We start from the raw sequence: 18,712 nt of genomic DNA, 5'->3' as shown, positions 1-18,712 counted from the left end.
GACAAGAATTGAATTACTTAACATAGCCCTAAATTTTCCAACCAGAATAACAGAAGGCATTCTCTCGTTATAACTTCATCTCTTCAATTTTTTGTTGTTGTCAAGTCTTTGCATTACCTTAAAAAAATCAATTCAATTCATCTATGACCTGAAATGCATTAAATATCTAATGTGGTGAAGGCACATAAATCAAACCTTTCCTTTAATGGTCAGATAGTCATACCTGTAAATTTCAAAATAGGCATAAGCAAAGCACAAGAAAATGAACCACAAGCAACAAAGCCTACTACTAATAAGTTGCAACAGAGAAGTGTGGCTATAATTGTTCTTGTTATACAGTTGATGAGGGTAGATCAGGACATTAAAAAGCTATGCAGTACATTTAGTTTTCCCAATAAAGGTTAAAGAGGACGGAATCATTAATCCACATGAACTTTATGTGGTCTGCATATATCATTAACTCATCATCCTTATGTGATCTACATATATTTAGGATTTCCCTAAATTGTTTACCAGAACACAAAACCCACTGCTATGATTTTGTTCCTATTCAGGCTTTTTTTTTTTTCTTCTCACTTCCCTAACTTAAACCATATAAAATATAAAATAAATTTATAACGTATCCTGAAATCTCCCCACTAGCTGTCTGAAATCACCCATATTTATCTTCTAGACTTGTAATCCACATTTGCTTTATCATTTAGTCAATGAGATTGTCAGTAGAAAGGAAAATAAACAGCATAAAAATTATGTTAATGAGCATTTTTCGGGGGCTGAATATGCCAGGCACTGTGCTAAGTGCTTTACATGAAATATCTCATTTAATGCCACCCACCATTCTATAATAGTATCCATTTTACAAATGAGAAAATTGAAACTAAGAAAAGTTATGCAACTATCAAGCAGTACAGCTAGGATTGAAGACGAGATGGTCTGATGTCAGAGCCTGGCGTCTCCTGTATGGACTATGTAGGCTGTAGGCTGTGACACTAGATTATACATCCTAACTTCCCAAATCAAAATTCTTTCATAAATCAATTCAAAGAATCGCTAATGCATTTTTATATTATTTTTTCACTATTTAGAAACACTTTAATGGAACTGATATCAGGATTAACAAAATAGCTGTCTTAGTGATTTTTCTTAACTATACATCTGCAATGTTTTTCCTAAGCTGTGGTAAATGATTACTATTTGTTATACTTCGAATGAAGACTATGTACTTTAATAATGCAATAGGCTATGTCATATTAACTGAAATGTTTTTTGATATAGATAACCACCTCCCCCCAAACTTCCCCAGTGTGAACATTGAAGACATGAGGTAGCCATTTGGCCTACGAGGTTGTCGTAAGAAATGGACCTGGAAACAAAGACATCAGACCGTTGGCTTCCGAGTTGGGAGTCTGGGACTCAGAAGAAAAACTGAAAAGGAAATCTCAGCCCACAGACCCAGTTCCCCCCTCCATTTCTATCACCACCACCACCTGACCACCGAAAGAAAAAGGGAAAACCAGACCCAGGAAGAGCGTGAAGAAAGTATGAACACAGAAAATAAATTTAGGATCATTACGAATAGGAGAGAAGTCTTGATCAAGGAAGATCGTAATATGATCTCCCTTTAAAATTTGAAAAATCTGTTGAATAAGGCACCATAACTCATTTTCTCATTTTCTAGCTGAGATTTTGGGGAGGCAATAGCTTCACAGATTCAATTTTTGCAGAAGACTCTGGGGATAAGGAAGTAGAAATAGCAAGCATGAAAAGCCTGGAGAATTCCTCCTCCTTAGATCCTCAATTTTCCCTGGGTTCTCCAAGAAGGATACATTGGCTCAGAAAGTATTAATGTGAGTCTGCCAGTTATGTTCCATAGCTATCATATGGGCACCCCGTGGCAGGAGAAGTGACATGGGCCACACCACCTGAGCATGTGGGAGGATCACAAGCACTGAGGCTGAAATCAAGTGAAATAGTTCATTATCAGGGGAGCCCAGTACAGAGAATGCAGAGAGAGGAAGAGCGCGGGGAGGAAATATGCTTGGACACAAAGGCCAGGAGAGGATTGAAATGACAAGACCAAACATCTGACAGCAACCTCTTAATTGACAATTTTTGAAATGTGACTAACTTTAGGAGTAGACAGACAATCCTAGGGAGAAAGTGAGGGAAGGAAGAATCTGAGAAGAGGTTTTATCTCTAAATGGGAAAATCTTTTATTTATTGATTGATGAGAGAGAGAGAGAGAGAAACATCATTTGTTGTTCCACTTATTTACACATTCATTATTGATTCTTTATGTGCCCTGACCAGAATCAAACCCACAACTTTGGCATATTGGAACGGTACTGTAACCGACTGAGCACCAGGCCAGCTCGGGTAAATTGTTTCAAACTAAACGCAATGGAGATATCATTAGGTTGAGCTAAGAATACTCACACTTGGTGAGGTTACATTTTCTGCTACTGAGTAGAAAAAATAAATAAATAATAAAAATAGTTACTGAAAAGGTGACACTCTGGTGCACCTGAGATTTAGGCAATGTTTGTTAGTCACATCCATTAGAAAAGCACGTCTTACTTCCAAGGAAGCATAATCGCTTAACAACACTTAAAAAAGTAGAATATGTTTTTAATTAATTTTATTGCTGGAGGTAATAAAAGTAATGTGGTAAACATACACTAGCAGTACATGCTATTGATATAAAGAGAAGAAAAAGTAAAACATAAAACCTGCAAGTGTGGCTAGAATATTTTATGGCCTAAAAGTAAAGAAAATACTTAAATGAATAAATATAATTTTTTTCATTTCATCCTATCTAATAAAGAGGGAATAAGCTAATTGACCATCACACCCTCACAAAGATGGCAGCATCCACAGCCAATAAGGAGGGAATATGCTAATTGACTGCCACACCCTCAAAGATGGCGGCTCCCACAGCCACAAGATGGCGGCACCCAGTCCCCTCAGCCCTGCTGGGGCGCCTGCCTCCAGAGTCCCCCAGTCCCCTTATCCCCCCAGCTGCCCAGGGCCAGCCCAAGGCAGAGGCAAGTCTCAGATGGTGGCTGCCCAGCCACCCAGGGCTGCCTGAGGCTCAGGTAACCAGGGCTGGCTGAGTCTTGCACTGCCAGCAGTGGCAGCAGCAGGGGTATAATGGGGGCATCGCCTTCCCCTGATCGCCAGGTTGCCTCCCGCCCCTGAGGGCTCCTGAACTGTGAGAGGGGGGAGGCTGAGCTGAAGGACACCCCCTCCAGTGCATGAATTTTCATGCACCACGCCTCTAGTAGATAATAAGAGTCTAGAAACCCTTTTAAATCAGAATGCTTACTATTAGATAATAAGTTGGTAGCTTATTCTTAATTAAAAAAAAAAAGACGAATCCCTGCTTTAATAAGATATGCCATATTCATTATAAATATAAATATATACAACACTGTATTAGATGCTTTATCAAAATATCCAACCTTCACCTCTAACACTGACACAATGAGAAATGATCACAAAGAAAGTGATGCTAGAGACAATCATATTGTCTCCTCCTACTTTATAAAATTATCACTGGTAATGATCATACAACCGCATTTGTTTGTCTGAGCCCTGGGACAATTGGTTTAAATGCTAGTTAAGAATGTCCAAATAAGATCTATGTGGAGGTAGCACCTTAACTCTAACGTAGCGGCGGGGAGTAGGAGTGAGAGCGACCCAGTTTGGAGCTCCCATTTCATTTCAGGTGCTTATCAAAATAGATCGTGTTTAGCCACCATGGAGTCCCCCTTTATTCTTTTCTTTTAATTTCAAAACAGCATAGATTTCTCGTTTGAAAATCAAGCTATGGAGTGTTTAGAAAGTAAACGTTCTACATAATATCCCATCATCAAACAACTCGCTCAGTATACTTTGGATGTAGACACATACTCACACCTCTATTTATACTGTGCTTACAACATGCTTATTTCACCAGCAATATTACCTTGGAAAGCCATTCAATGCCAGAATATACATGCAGATAAACCCTTTGGAAGGGCTGTACAATATCCATTGCACCCTATACCATAAATTACACAGTTCTCTATAAATCTACATCATTTGGATATACACACCTACAAATAGGTGAATATACATTACGTGAATGCTTTAGTGGATAAGATATTTCTGAAAATATGCTTGCTGAACCCAAACACTGTGTATACTTACATTTGCATATTCATTGTCATTGCTGGTGTTAAATGTTTCAGGAAGTCTGTACAATCGTAATTTATTTCCCATTTATTATTATTACAGATTGAAAGTATCTAATTGTTTCATTTTGCAGTTTTTCCAGCATTAGTGAAGCTGAACATTATTTGATTATGGCATTTCTTTCTCTGTGTTTTATCTTTGGCCAATTTTCTATGCTTCTAAGAAAGTAATTTCTCCATAGATTTCTAAGTATTTTTGTATATTAGGCATATTAACATTTTTTCTCATATATTAAAAATATTTTGCCAGTTTGATGAGTACTAAGTACCTCCACACTTAGTACTTAAATGTTGAACAATAGTTCTTTTTAAAGTCATTCCAAATAAGACGTACTTGTAAAAAATTTACCTTTATAGTTGAAAGTATTATAGATGTCCCCTTTTATTCCTCATTGACCCCTCCATCTCACCCCTGTTACTCCCTGCCCCAGGCCTTCACCATGCTTATGCATTTAAGTTCTTTGGTTAATCTCTCCCCGCCCACCCCCTGAAAAAAGATTAAATATATTATGACATTTGAATTACAATTACCTTCTTATCATTACATCTCTTACACACTAAAGCAATGGTAAAAGACTCCTAAATATGACAGTGTAATCATTTATTAGCAGAGGGAGGTTTTTCTGCTTATGAAGATGTTTCCTCAAGGCACATTTAGAATTGATTTTAAATCTCCATGCAGTAGTGCTGTCAGAATCAATGAGGTGAAAACTGTCTGAACTTGTCAAAATGTCTTTAAATTCAGATTTAGAAGAGTAGAAATGTAAAACCCAGTAGACCATCATTTACTACGTTATTGTAAGGAGCACAGCACCTGCACACCTGAGGCAGACACTGCCGGCGGGAGCAGTTAGTGCCAAGGTGTTTTCCCAGACGCAGCCAGCGAGCACCTCGGTCTGTCTGCCCTCTCAGAACCTCACTCCCTCCAGAATCACAAACCCTCCCAAGCACAGCATCTTCAGCCTTTGCCTTTAGCGACTTCATTTCCTCACACACGTATATGTTAAAATGCCCTGCTGGAAGGGAAACTGGCAAATACTTTAAGCATCGGGATATGGAGGTACAAATCTGAATCAGTCATTTAAAAGCTGACCTTGCATACGATATAAAGTAAAATGAAAACCACGGAGTTACATCGTTTTTGATCATAGTGGAAATTTACCATGCTCAAAATTTGAATGTCAGTGTGAAAACCTCTTGGGTAAAAGCAGTTTGGGATCAGGGGGTGCAATATGGAATGCAGACATTGCTCACCAATCCAGTGACCTCAATTTCAAAAGCAGATACAAAGGAACTTTGAAGACAGAGACAAAGAATAAAGGGAAAAGGGAGTGGGGAGGAGTGAAATGGAACACCCTCTGTAATTTCTTCTACAGATTTTCTCCCAGAACTGGAGAGGAGCAAATCCCAAAAATGCTTGGATCACTTATTGTAACTGAAACCACAAGTTACAGTGCTCTCAAGAGAGTCTAACGATCCAGACATCTGCTGGATAACAAATGCAGCCAAACATGCATCTTTAAAAAGGTTTCTAGGTTATGCAGTGACAGCTTTATGATCCAGAAAAAAGATAATCCAACCAGAGGACGAGCTAATCTGGATTCCTTGCTTCTCCATAAAACCATAATTAGGGACACAACACTGACAGGGGAGACACTTTACCTGTGAGTATTAATGAGTTAAAGAGATGAGATTTTAAAATATTACTTTAGAACCGCAGAAATACAAACCTATTTTTATGACTATTTGGTTTAATCAATCTCTCCATTAAATCAAAACATATTGGGAAAGAGTAAGAATGAAATATGTTAAACACACACACACACACACACACACACACACACACACACACACATATATATGTAAATTCTACATTGACATAAGTAATTTTTCACAAGCTTGTTCTCTGACATTTTCCAGAAAAGTCTATCTAATAAAAAAAAAAACACATAAATAGAGCTTCAATGATTATGAGGATGCTAAGCATAATCTGATACTGCTCAAAGCAGCTATGAAAATATGTATTATATATAGCACACGCTGTGGTTGACAAAAATCATGAAGTTAAATCTCCAGTATGTCAGGCTGTATTGAAAAACAAAAAAACAAAAAACCCAGCTGATTTTGCTTCACATCAGTCTCTTGCAAGACTGTTTTTGGTCATCTTTTTGCCTAGGAATTCAGAACATGTTGGCCACAGACAACTGTTTGTGAAACCTTATATTGTTGATAAATAGAACAATAAGAGAAGCATTGGGCAGCCCGAAAGAGAATAAAGAGAATGTGTAGATTCCACAGGCCGTATAGAATTTTGTATATAATCATTGCAGCCTGTCTGAAAGCTAATGTAAAATTTTCTGGGAACAAGTTCTGAAACAGATTTCTTCTTTTGAGCTGTTTCTTTTAGATGTACCCTTGTCTGTGATATGAGAAATATCAAAGTATTATTGAAAAGATACTTTGCTGATACAAAAGAGGCTGACCCCTAAAACAAGCCTTTTATCTTTGAGTGATTCTCCATTTGGAGTCATGCTAGAATTACCCAGGAGTTTCTTTCAACCTCTATAGGTCCCCTCGCAGGTGAGCAACACATGTTTCTCTTGGGAAGACATGACAATTTGAAAAAGTCCCCAATCCCAACCATAGCTAGTTGGTGACAACTCATTTAAGAACAATCTAAGGATGATGGCATTGTCTAACATTGCTTGCAAATTAAAAAGCAAAAAGAAAACATTTCAGAGAGCTATCCATAAAAAATTGTTTACAAAATTAATACTCGAATAGAAAATGAATCCATTTTGTGTGGGGTTTTTTTAGTTCACAGTCTTTACAAATTAGCAAGTATTAATAGAGTGTGTGTAGTTTAATTATACACAGTGGGTAGTTTAATCAATAAGTGATCCAAGTCCTTATTCTGCACATAAAAACTTCACTTGCACTTTCATGAGTGACAAGAATAAACATCTCAGCAACACATAAGCACAGTGAGATAGGATGTCTTTTCTCTTAGTACCCTCTCATTCCATGTGGCCCCGTGTTTGTTCTAGAGAGAGAAAATTATGTTTAAAAATGTCTTGAAGTTATACATACCGATAACTCCTCAAACCCTTATCTCTACTCTTTATCCCACCTCTCCAATTGTGTGCCCAATTAAGAAAAAGCACCTTTTTTTTACTGTATAATACCAGCAAACACCACTACTACGACATTTAACTCCAAAAGATACAGTCAGGAAGTGGCAGAGGTGTTAAAGCTTGCATCTCCAGTATTCACATGTCATTATGATCTCCAGTGTGAACTTCTTTATCTGTTTGAAATGCACCATATTTATTAAGAATAATGAGAGCTTTAGTTCTGCATCATGTGTCAACATCTAGAAAACACAAGCATGGGCATTCGTTCATTGATATCTCCCTCCCAGTTGTGTCAAAGGACTTATCGTTTTCGTTTTGCATCTAAGGAAGAGGTTATGAGAGTTATTCAACCTAATACAGCAAAGTGGTGATATTGGTCCTAGAATCTATTTTTTGGTTCTCTGCTTTTCCCATACATATCTCTGGCAATCATTTTTATGGGCCCCTAAGTGATTTGATGGTGAGGATAAATTATCAATAAAATTAATATCTATTTCCTCTACCTGTTTCTGGTTCACACACATACATATTCATATACACACATACATAAATACATATACATATATACAGTATATGTATATATGTTTTTTGTTCTACACTCTTCTCCTTCTCTCCTCCTTAAATTCAAATTAGTGACCGCAATACCTGCAGCCCTAAAAGGAAACACATGTTGACCAACTAGTTTTCTCTACTTTCATTGAATTATATGTACATGCACACACCACACAGACTCACATACATCCAGGATTTCTTGTCATCCAGTTTTGACAATAAGTGCATATGTATGTTCTTCTGTAGCTTTTATTTTTTTTAGTCATCAAAACCACATAGAACATATTTCACTCATAGATCCCCTTCTTCGTGGAAGACACGTGATTCCAGTATTTTACTACTGTGAACATTGTCACAATAAACAATTTGCACATATATCTTCAAATGCCATTGCTTATATTTATGTGGCATAGACTCATAGGGCCAAAGTCTATGAGTACTTTAAATCGTAATACATTTTCTAGTATTTAAAAAGCTTATAACTTTTCAATTTTCTACCAGCAATGTATGAGAAATAGCATTATCCCTAAAGCAAATTGTATTTAACAGGGATTCAAATTGATCTCTCTCACACACACACACACACACACACACACACACACACACATTTATGTGCACACGTGGTTATTTGTATTATTGAGCAAATGCATCCTAAAACATGCAGATTCCTCTCAGAAAGCCTCTGCACTCACCCTGTAAGGTGGAAGGATCGTGAGAGAAAACCCCATGCTTTGGGCAGTGTGACATATGGCACCATTCAATGGATGAAGGCCCAGAAGAGAGCCTGGACAAGATCGGCACAGCTCTGGGGCCGCAGAGGAATTTCATTAAGGTCCTGCAGAATCCAGCCATGGAGACAGCACTGACAGCAGTGCTCTGGAATGCATTTCCCCCTCTGATTCACCATCCAGGTCCTGTTCATGCAGATCTAACTCTCTGGCTGGGATCGCCTGTTGTTTTGCATGCATCTCAAAGATGGTTCCCATTACCCTTCTGGTCACGAAATTGCCATTCTGGACACGTGCCCTGTACAACTAATGCCATTCAAGAGTGCAGAAAAATTTAACACACTTTTGGTGATCTTTTTTTCCTCTCAGTGAAAAATAGACTTATGACATAAGTCCATGAAGGAGAAGAAAAGCTTTGTGAAAGTGTGAAGCAATTGGTTGTTAATTACTAGAGTCTTTATTGCAACCAAATCATAATACACTTTGTTAAAAGTCCAGAGAAAGTAGTAGTTTGTAAACATTCTGACTAGTATTTTTTTTTAATCAGCAGCTATTGCCTTGTGACATTTTAACTATCTAAATTCAGATAATACCCCCAAGGTAAGTATCCAGAAATCTATAAACCTTTATTGAACAGCACAACTGCCACTGAGAGATCAGAGTCCTGGGCCTGGCTTCTCTAAAATGCCATTTAATGTGTCTCCCTGCTGAAGTAAAATGATTAGAAGTAAACTTCTATGCCTATTCTATCTTACAAAACCACTAGAGACAATTTCCCTATCATTTATAAAAATCACTGTTAATGTCAGGATAGACTTCAATGCATCACTAACTCCATAATCTTCAAAATTGCAACAACGAATATATATGTACCATGAGAAGAGGAGATATGGGAGGGAAACTGAGTTTAGTTGGAAACTGTTTTTAAACTTCAAAATATGTCACTTTGATATCCTCTCTTCTCTAGGGTGAAAAATGCCTTAGTACTTATATCTTTTATATATATCATACTATCCTGTCAATTACTACTATGGCTCTCTGATTATTTCTCTCTCTCATTATAAAGTTTGGAATGGGAGCATTATGATATGGAGCAAATATTAAAATCTCTTAGGTTGGTAACTCTTGGTTTCTTTTAGTCTTTTTTTGCAGATGTATATGTTCAGAGAGGGAAATACTTTTCTAAGAGGTTACTGGATATAAAGCTCTATGTTTTTAATTCCATTACTGTCCTCAGTAACATTTAAAAATTAGCAACATTTAAAAAGGGGATGTTAAAATAGTTTATCATCATTATTCTGAGAACTTTCACACAATCACAATCTTTTTTGCCTACACTTGCCAGCACCAGACCACCTCCAAGAAGGCCTGGGTCTTGAGATGAGATCTAGTGAGATGGCACACTTACAGGTTGGATGGAAAAGCAAGATGTAACTTGATGTCCACCCCTCCTTCCTGGAGAGAAACTTCCTTTCCATTTGCTGCTCTAGCGCATAGCTATTTTTCACCTTGCTATTTTATTTGCTGTACTTGATAAAACAAAAATATACATGTTTCTACTAATGAAGAGCATGTAAGGCATCTGCATAGTATTGAGTAGGACTGAACACCAGTACCTTAACCACTGCAATAGTTTAATTCACCTATTTTAAAGTGAACACTTAAAACAATTTTGGGCACTAATAATTACAACTTAAATCTCATTAAAATATAATCTTATAATTTGTAAATGAGGGCTCTTTCACAAAATATTCAGATGAAAAAGATTCAGATGAAGTCAGGATTTTTAATGTGGTTTACAGGCCTCATACTATAAAGAATTCAGAAAGCCGCTTACTGTGACTTGACTTTCATGATTTCATCAGACACGAAGTGCTTATGGAAGATAGGTAAGAAGGATGTTGGTGTACTCCAATCTTCCCCTGGGTGCCCAGTGCTCCCTATCTATTATTGAACTTTAAGTTCTCAACATTTTTTCAAGGTTTCTAATCAGAATAATTCTATTCACAGGTATATCAAGCCCATTGGTAGGAAAGTCTCTTCAGAAACAATTCAGTTTATGCCTCAACATCTGAGAGAAACTAGAAACATAGCTTCTTATGGAAATTTTCACAACGTGCACTGAGTAAGTCATTTGTAGGGCTAGTAGCTATTGTGGTATTGTTTTTCTCTGTCTAGAAAAAATAAATGTCACATGCTATGATGCATAATCCTGACTTCACTCCATAGCTGAAAACATATTCATTAGTGAGAGAGGAACCAGATAGTGTTTAATATCTGGCTCTAGCCATCAGTTGGGGTGGAGTCATTCAGTCATAAAATCTACTATTTCTGCTGCAAATGTCTAGCTAATGTTTACAAGAAAAAATTTTTTGAGAAGCCAGAGGTACAGCAACGTATTAAATCCCTTTTACCTCCAGATTTCCTGAACTTGTGCGATAACACACAATGTTATTTGGGGGAGGGTGTGATTTTAGCCTACCTAAATACATCTTAGCAAAAAGAATATGTGTACCTCAACTCTATGATGTTTATGTACATTTTATATTGAGTAATTATGACATTCCTCAACATAAAAAAATAACTTTATAACAAAATTATAGCTAAAATAACATGAGGGATCCTAAGAAAAATATCTGTGGATCTAGAGATGAAAACAATCTCAATCCATAAGCAGCTTGGGTTTATAAAGAAAAAGTCATACCACAAAGCAAAACTTTTCCTTTTGCTAAATTTAAAAACAGTGGTTAAAGTGGAAGTTATAAATAAAGTCAACTATGTATTTCAGTAAAAAGATTTCATTAACAAATCTTTACTTGAAAAATTAATTCAAACTGGTGGGGATATGAAACATTGTATATCTTATTTTAGGTGAATTATTGGTAATAACAGAAAATAAGAATGTCAGCATTGCAGTAAAATGCATTGTATGGTTATGGCCACTGAAAGATGAATAGTGGTCAGAATTTACTTAATGTTATCACACAAAAAATATGTGCATGATAAGAAGAGACAAAGTCTTGCACTCGCACATGCATATCTAATACTATGTTGTCTCACAATCACAATTATGTCCACACATAACTCTCTTTTCCTAACACAAAAGGGACTAGTACAATATTTTGAGCTTACTGAAGTTAGTCCTCCATATTCTGGACTCTCCCTTCCTCATCTTATCCTTCTAGGTATTTATCTTTGGCTCGAGCTACCATTCTTAATCTTCCTCTCTACAGTAGCTTAAATAAAGGTGAAAGTCACTTATTAAAGTTGAAATCTGTGGCTTTTATTATGGGATAAAAACTAAGCTAAATAGCATTCCCAAAGAGCCTTACATGAAAAGTTAAAGAGTATGCTAAAAACAAAATGTGCCCATATGAAAATCAGAGTGGAAAATCTCCTATTAAATTTTAACATGTTTCTTTACTAAAGGATGTATTATTGTGATCTCAAAGAGAGGTATGTGGTAGGCAATGTTAACTAAATCATCTCACTACGGACTTTTTATTATCACATGCCAAAACTACTGTTCCCATGAAACCCAATTTTGAGACTGTTAAAGAGAATGGGCAAAGCCTAATATGGGATTTGCGATAACAGTGTTTTGGTAAAGATAGGTATTTTCATGAGGAAGGCAGCTGTGTTATGATGTATGATGTATATCAATCCTATCTAATAAAGAGGGAATAAGCTAATTGACCTTCATGCCATCGCAAAGATGGCAATGCCCACAACCAATAAGGAGGGAATATGCTAACTGACTGCCACGCCCTCAAAGATGGTGGCACCCACAGCCAATAAGGAGGGAATATGCTAATTGACTGCCATGCCCTCAAGGATGGCAGCGAACACAGCCACAAGATTGTGGTGCCCAGTCCCCTCAGCCCCACCGGGGCAGCAGATGCGCGGCCTAGACAGGCCCGGCTGTTCTGCGCGCCTGCCTCTGGAGTCCCCCAGGGCCACCTGAGGCTCAGGTAACCAGGGCTGGCTGAGGCTTGCGCTGCCGGCAGTGGCAGCAGCAGAGATGTGATGGGCACATCACCTTCCCCTGATCATCAGGTCGCCTCCCGCCCCTGATGGATCCCAGACTGTGAGAGGGGGCAGTCCAGGCTGAGGGACCCCCCTCAAGTGCATGAATTTTCATGCACTGGGCCTCTAGAGTGTGTGTGTGTCGCTAATATGCAGTGTTCCATCAGGAGTTGGACCAGGAGACCGGGAGTTCTATCACTCACTATGACATGTGCTGACCAACAGGGGGCAGCACAGAATGAAGGAAGGCTGGGGCCGGCAGCCAGAAAGCCCTGATCAGCCCTGATCACCGGCCAGGCCTAGGGACCCTCCCCATCCACAAATTTTGTGCACTGGGCCTCTAGTAAGTATATAGTATCTATCCAAAAAAGGGAACAAGTGAAAGTAAATCAGGCATGACAAGAAATAGAGCCAGGGCACAGGTGAGGCAAGTGAAACACCCTATAGTGGATATTGTGATGTGCCACTGATCCTTCCCCATTCCATATTAAAACATCCATTTCCCCACTGTTGGCAGCTCATGACTTTCAACTGTTTCTCTCTTTGGGAATTGCCTTCAGCTGAATAAAGCCATCTTGCATAATGGCATTTCCCCTTTCAATAGGCAAATCCATCCAATAACCAGTCAATAGTCAGTCAATACAGGAATAAAAAAGCCCATCCACCTCGACTTAAGGCAGGACAATCATAAAAAGCCATCTGGGCTCCAGAAATCCCTGTAGAATCAACTACGACACAGTTAAACATAATCATAGTGAGACTTCTACCCAATTCTTCTCACAGCCCAAAGCTGATAACTAGAAAAGTAGGTAACAGGTAACAGAGAATTAGAAATAGAGAGCAATAAGCAATCACACATTTTTGGTCTTTATGTTATAGAATACACAGAGGGAATATTTTTGACTGAACGTCTTTGTCCCCCTAAAATTCATAGGTTAAATCCTAATGACCCGTGTGATAGTATAGGAGATGGGGGCTTTGGTAGGTGATTAGGTCATGAGGGCAGAACCCTCATGAATGGAATCAGTGCCCTTATAAGAGATTTCAGAGAGCTCCCTTGTCTCATATGCCATCTGGGGACACATTGAGAAGACAGAGTCTATGAACCAGAGAGTGGGCCCTCACAGACATTGAAAGTGCCAGAACCTTGACCTTGAACTTTCCAGCTTCCAGAACTATGAAAACTAAATATTTGCTGTTTAAGCCACGCAATGTATGGTACTCTGTCACAGCAGCCCAAAGTGACTGAGAAAGGAGAGAACATCCTTTTGCCTACTAAAGGCATGAAGTGTGGCCATGCAGGTTCCACGGAAGGACCACAGGAAAGAGCCTCCAGAAATTGGCAACTCAGGATAGCAGCTACCAGACTGGAACTCTACTCAGATCTGGCCCCAGGCATCCAACAACTCAAGAGTTGCCTTCATGCTGCTAGCATGCGGCTAAGAAAGAAGGGGAGCCTATTGTTAGCCCCACCACATTCTTTTCTCCTAGAGAGAGAGAACCAAGTCCCCTGACAGTTTCTTAGAAAAGCAGTTTGAACCAGAGACTCCATAGGAAGCTGAACTAGATGAGGCCAGGCACGGACCAGCTTGGAAAGCTCAGTGCAGAGGCAATAACCAAGATAAGGCTGTTCCACTCCTGTCGGAGTGAATGCCACTTGATGCTGGGCATGCATTCCTCTGGGGAGTTCTTTTCTGTGAACCAGCGCTCAGGTTAAAGACCCTGCACACTACAGGAAAACCAAGGAAAGAGTGACTCTCTAATCTTCTGGAAAGCAAGTTCTAATGTGTCGCCAAATGTTCCAGGGAAAGAACCTGAGACTGGAGGTGAAGTGGGTGCCTTTGGAATGTAGACTCTGGGGATGTAATCACTGACTTGATGGGTCTTTTTTAGCTTCTGAAGCCTGTGATTTTGTGAACTCAGAACTATTAATACTATTAATATGACAGTCTGGTCCAAAAACCAAGCTCAAACATTTAACACCATGATCTTCAGAACCAGTGAATTCCAGAGGAGCTGAATACTCTATGAATAAATATTTCTCTTATCATTTTTTATAAATCTGTTGAACATAAACTTTATAGTAGTTTTATTAAGTCTGGTGTTATTTAAAACAGAGAGAGAGGGGGAGAAAGAAAGAGAGGAAAGTGAAGAGGAGAAATAAGGGGGTGACAAAAGGGCAAAGGAAGGGAAGAAAAATCCAATTAAAAAAAAATACATTCTCTAGTCTTTTTCAAAGAGTAGACCATGGACTACATTCCAGGAGGCAATTTGCTTTGTTTTATAAACCATAAATAAGACCTAACAAAAAAGAAGAGCAAGAAAAATGACTGAAACATACTATTTATGATTCTATTAGGCATTGCACATAGCATAGAGCACAGAGACAAGGGAGATTTAGAGAATATGCTCAATATACTTTATAAGCATAAAGTACCAAAGATTCCAGTCCAAAGGAACAGATCACTAGCTTCCTCAGACTGTACGCCATGAATTACTCACATCAGTTTCTGCAGGAATTATTGCAAATGGTCAGGTTCTATAAACATATTGGCAAAGCTTAACTTTACACATAAGAAAAAGATATTTCAAGGTACTTAGAACATCCCCTCTTTTAAATACTTATTTCTTAACTTTTTCTCTTACGGAAAGGGGGCGTTCCCCCAGCTCACCTGTATCAAACCCCACACTTGGCACTATGTCCACAGTTCCATGGAAGGCTCCGGCCCACGCTGAGGTAGCAGTGCTGACTGTGGCTGGATCTGTCTTTGTGATGTCACACTGGGGAGCAGGAATCCTGGCCGCTCGCACTGATGGCATCAGCAGGGGCCGGTAGGACGAATCCAGGGCGGGGCCAGCAGAAGGGTGGTGGTGGTGGTGGTGGTGGTGGTGGTGCCGGTGGTGCATGTGAGCGTGGGGGTGGTGGTGCCGCAAGTACACATCATGCATGTGGCTGTAGGATGGGCTCACCTGAGATGCCAAAGGGTAGTGCCAGGACTCAGACACAGGAGGGGGAGGGGCCGGGCCAGTCTGGTGCAGGCTGTGTCCTGGCCAGGGACTGGGGTCGGCTGCAGTAAAGGTGCCAGGGGGTGCAGTGACCTGGAAGTCAGGGTGAACTCCCCCCAAGCAGGGTGCGGGGGGCTGGTAAGAGCTGGTCCAAAAGGACGTCGGGAAGCTACTCCTCTGACTTGCGAGAGCTGAGCTGTCTGAGGAAACAGAAACATAAGTTATTCACGTAAGATTCCATCCTGGGAGAGACTTGCCTCCACATGTCCACTATTTTGTAGCAGGCTAATCAGGATGCACTTCCTGTCTCCACACAGAGGTGCGCTGAGGCGAGGTGAGCCTCTGAGTCCCCAGGCCACGTCAACGTGCAGGGTTCACGGTGCTGAGTCCCCCCGCCCTAGTCTGTGCAGTTTATTCAGTCACAATCTGTACTGAGGTCTCCAAGTTGGGGTTGAATAGCTTCATTTCCTCCTGAGTGACTTGCTGCCACCAAGTCTGAGCAAAGGTCCTAAGTCCCTAGTCCTAGGGAAAGAAAACGTATGCCATAGATGGGGTTCAAGTAGGTTGGAAATGATGATGCTTACTAACTTCCTTTAAATGCAAATATAATTTTCATTCAAACTAAACATTTTAATGCTGAAAGAAACAAATGGAAACAAGAATGCATTTAATTATGCTCACCAACACTCATTTTCCATCAGAAAGAGTATTCTAAGCTTTTTTTTTTTTTTTCTGTGGAGTTCTGGGAGTCTATAAGAATAATAGTTAAGCTGAAACCGGTTTGGCTCAGTGTATAGAGCGTCGGCCTGCGGACTCAAGGGTCCCAGGTTCGATTCCGGTCAAGGGCATGTACCTTGGTTGCGGGCACATCCCCAGTAGGGGGTGTACAAGAGGCAGCTGATCGATGTTTCTCTCTCATCGATGTTTCTAACTCTCTATCCCTCTCTCTTCCTCTCTGTAAAAAAAAAAAAAAAAAAAAAGAATAATAGTTAACACTTAATGATAGTGACCAAATGCCCAACAGTTTCCATGGATGATCTTAAGGAATCCTCCCTTCAGGTGGTTATTGTTATTTTGTTGTTACTGTTATTCCCATTTTATCCAAGTGGAAATAGAGGCAGGGGAGAAGCCCAAGACGTCACAGCTGGCCAGTAGGAAAATGAGCTTTGAAACAGGTAGCCTGCCTCCTGGATGGCCAGCAGCCTTCATAACTGTGCCACAAGAGGGCACACTTGTCACTATAACCTGAACATTAGATTTTGGTGAAGATCCTGTGGAAATCAAGAGATTTAAGTACGAGTGATGGATTGGAGAAGGCGTTTGGGAAAGGGAAATAATAGAGATAACCTTCCCCGACTCTGCTTCAATTCACTTTCTCCACTCAATCCTAGTACCATATTTATAGAAGACCTACTGTGTACCAACCACAGATGGCCAAGAGATGTCATTTTTAATCACAACCTGAGAGAGGACAGACAATAAATCACACGTGACATGGTAGGTGCTCTATAAAGGAAAGCACAGAAGCCTAAGAAAGAGAGAGCTAAGTTGAAGGAAGAGTAAGGCTAGCCTTGGGAAGAAGTAGTGAAGAGTGTTTTAGGCAAATAAAAAAGTATGTGAAAAAGACCAAAAATTACACACACACACACACACACACACACACACCTTATACATGCAAAGTACCATTTGAAGGATTAAAAAGAGTTCTGTGGGCAAAAGGTGGCAAAAATGTACACGAGGGTCCAAGAAGGGCACAGGTGGGTATGACCTTGCCAACCATGTACTGAATATGGATGCTGTCCTGAGAAGCTCTCTGAGCTTTGAACAGTTTTAATCTGGAGACTGAAATAATCAGATCTCCATTTAGGAAGACTTACACCACCAGTGAGAGCCTGTGGCCATGGTGTGGTGGGAATGAGTGAGCACTGGACTGGGAGTCTAGAGAGCTCAGTCAGAAAACTAGCACTCAGTTCTTATCCTATCTCATTTTATTTGTTTTTGTTGTTGTTAATTCTCAATTGATGATAGTTTTTTCCATTGATTTTTAGAGAGAGTGGAAAGGAGGGGGGGAGACAGAGAGAAAAACATGGATGTGAAAGAGACACATGGATTGGTTGCCTCCTGCATGTGCCCCTACTGGGGCCAAGGATCAAGCCTACAATCGAGGTACGTGCCCTTGACCAGAATCGAACCCAAGACCCTTTAGTCCATGGGCTGACACTCTAACCACTGAGCCAAACTGACTAGGGCAATCCTATCTCATTTTATGACACCAAATGGATCTGTTGACCTCTCTGTGGCTCAGTCTTCCACTAAAGTATGAGGCACTTGAATGAAAATTCTAAATATCTTCTGGCTCCATACTTCTATCACTCTGTAAAGTGTAAATTATTTCTGTCTATAGATTAGGATAAGGTTGCTTAGCATATCAGTCATACTTGTAAAGTAAGATAGTATTTTTATGCTAGGGTATACACACACACACACACACACACACACACACACACAAAACACACAAAAAAAGCAAAACTTGCTAGATCTTTCCATTGAATAAAGAACATCCTAAGAATTACTATGAAATAAAAGCATTCAGAAGTCTGACATATCCATGTCCATGTTCTCACTTCATAAATGTCCAGGCCAGTCTGTTTGTTTGTTTGTTTGTTTGTTTAACTTCAGGGAAAGCTTGTGTAATGTGAATCAACCACCACATCTGTAATTTGACTAACATAATTAGGATATCACTGTGGTATTCAAATATTTCCTTTCTCTAGCCTCCCTAAAGGCTGTGGCACTAGCACTGCAAACTTTCCCACTCTCTCCCGTCTGCCCAGAGTGCTCATCATTCACTCTATTCATGCTATGGACAGACAGCGAGTCCTGTCTCATAATCAAGTCTCTCCCCCAAAGAATCTCTGTGGACCTCAACACCCTTGGGAAATGTAGGAAGTATTAGTCTTCCAAAGGCAAAGGATAGAAGTGGACATCGTTCTTCAAATCTTCAAACAGTCCTGGCATACTCTTCATTGAA

The 18,712-nt window shown here is 39.6% G+C and overlaps 1 protein-coding gene across 2 annotated transcripts in view; it reads right to left on the bottom strand.

Annotated features, from left to right (window-relative positions):
• Positions 1 to 18,712, bottom strand: part of VGLL3 (vestigial like family member 3) — a 46,713-nt gene that overhangs the window by 7,903 nt on the left and 20,098 nt on the right. For both annotated transcript variants that reach the window (XM_028128058.2, XM_028128059.2), the window contains exon 3: positions 15,348 to 15,881. In XM_028128058.2, the coding sequence (XP_027983859.1) occupies positions 15,348 to 15,881 (534 nt within the window). The remainder of the gene's footprint in view (positions 1 to 15,347; positions 15,882 to 18,712) is intronic.

Source organism: Eptesicus fuscus, chromosome 3, assembly GCF_027574615.1.
Source record: "Eptesicus fuscus isolate TK198812 chromosome 3, DD_ASM_mEF_20220401, whole genome shotgun sequence".
Classification (NCBI taxonomy): domain Eukaryota; kingdom Metazoa; phylum Chordata; class Mammalia; order Chiroptera; family Vespertilionidae; genus Eptesicus; species Eptesicus fuscus.
The sequence above is the reverse complement of the archived record's forward strand: the minus strand, read 5'-3'. Positions and strand labels throughout refer to the sequence as shown.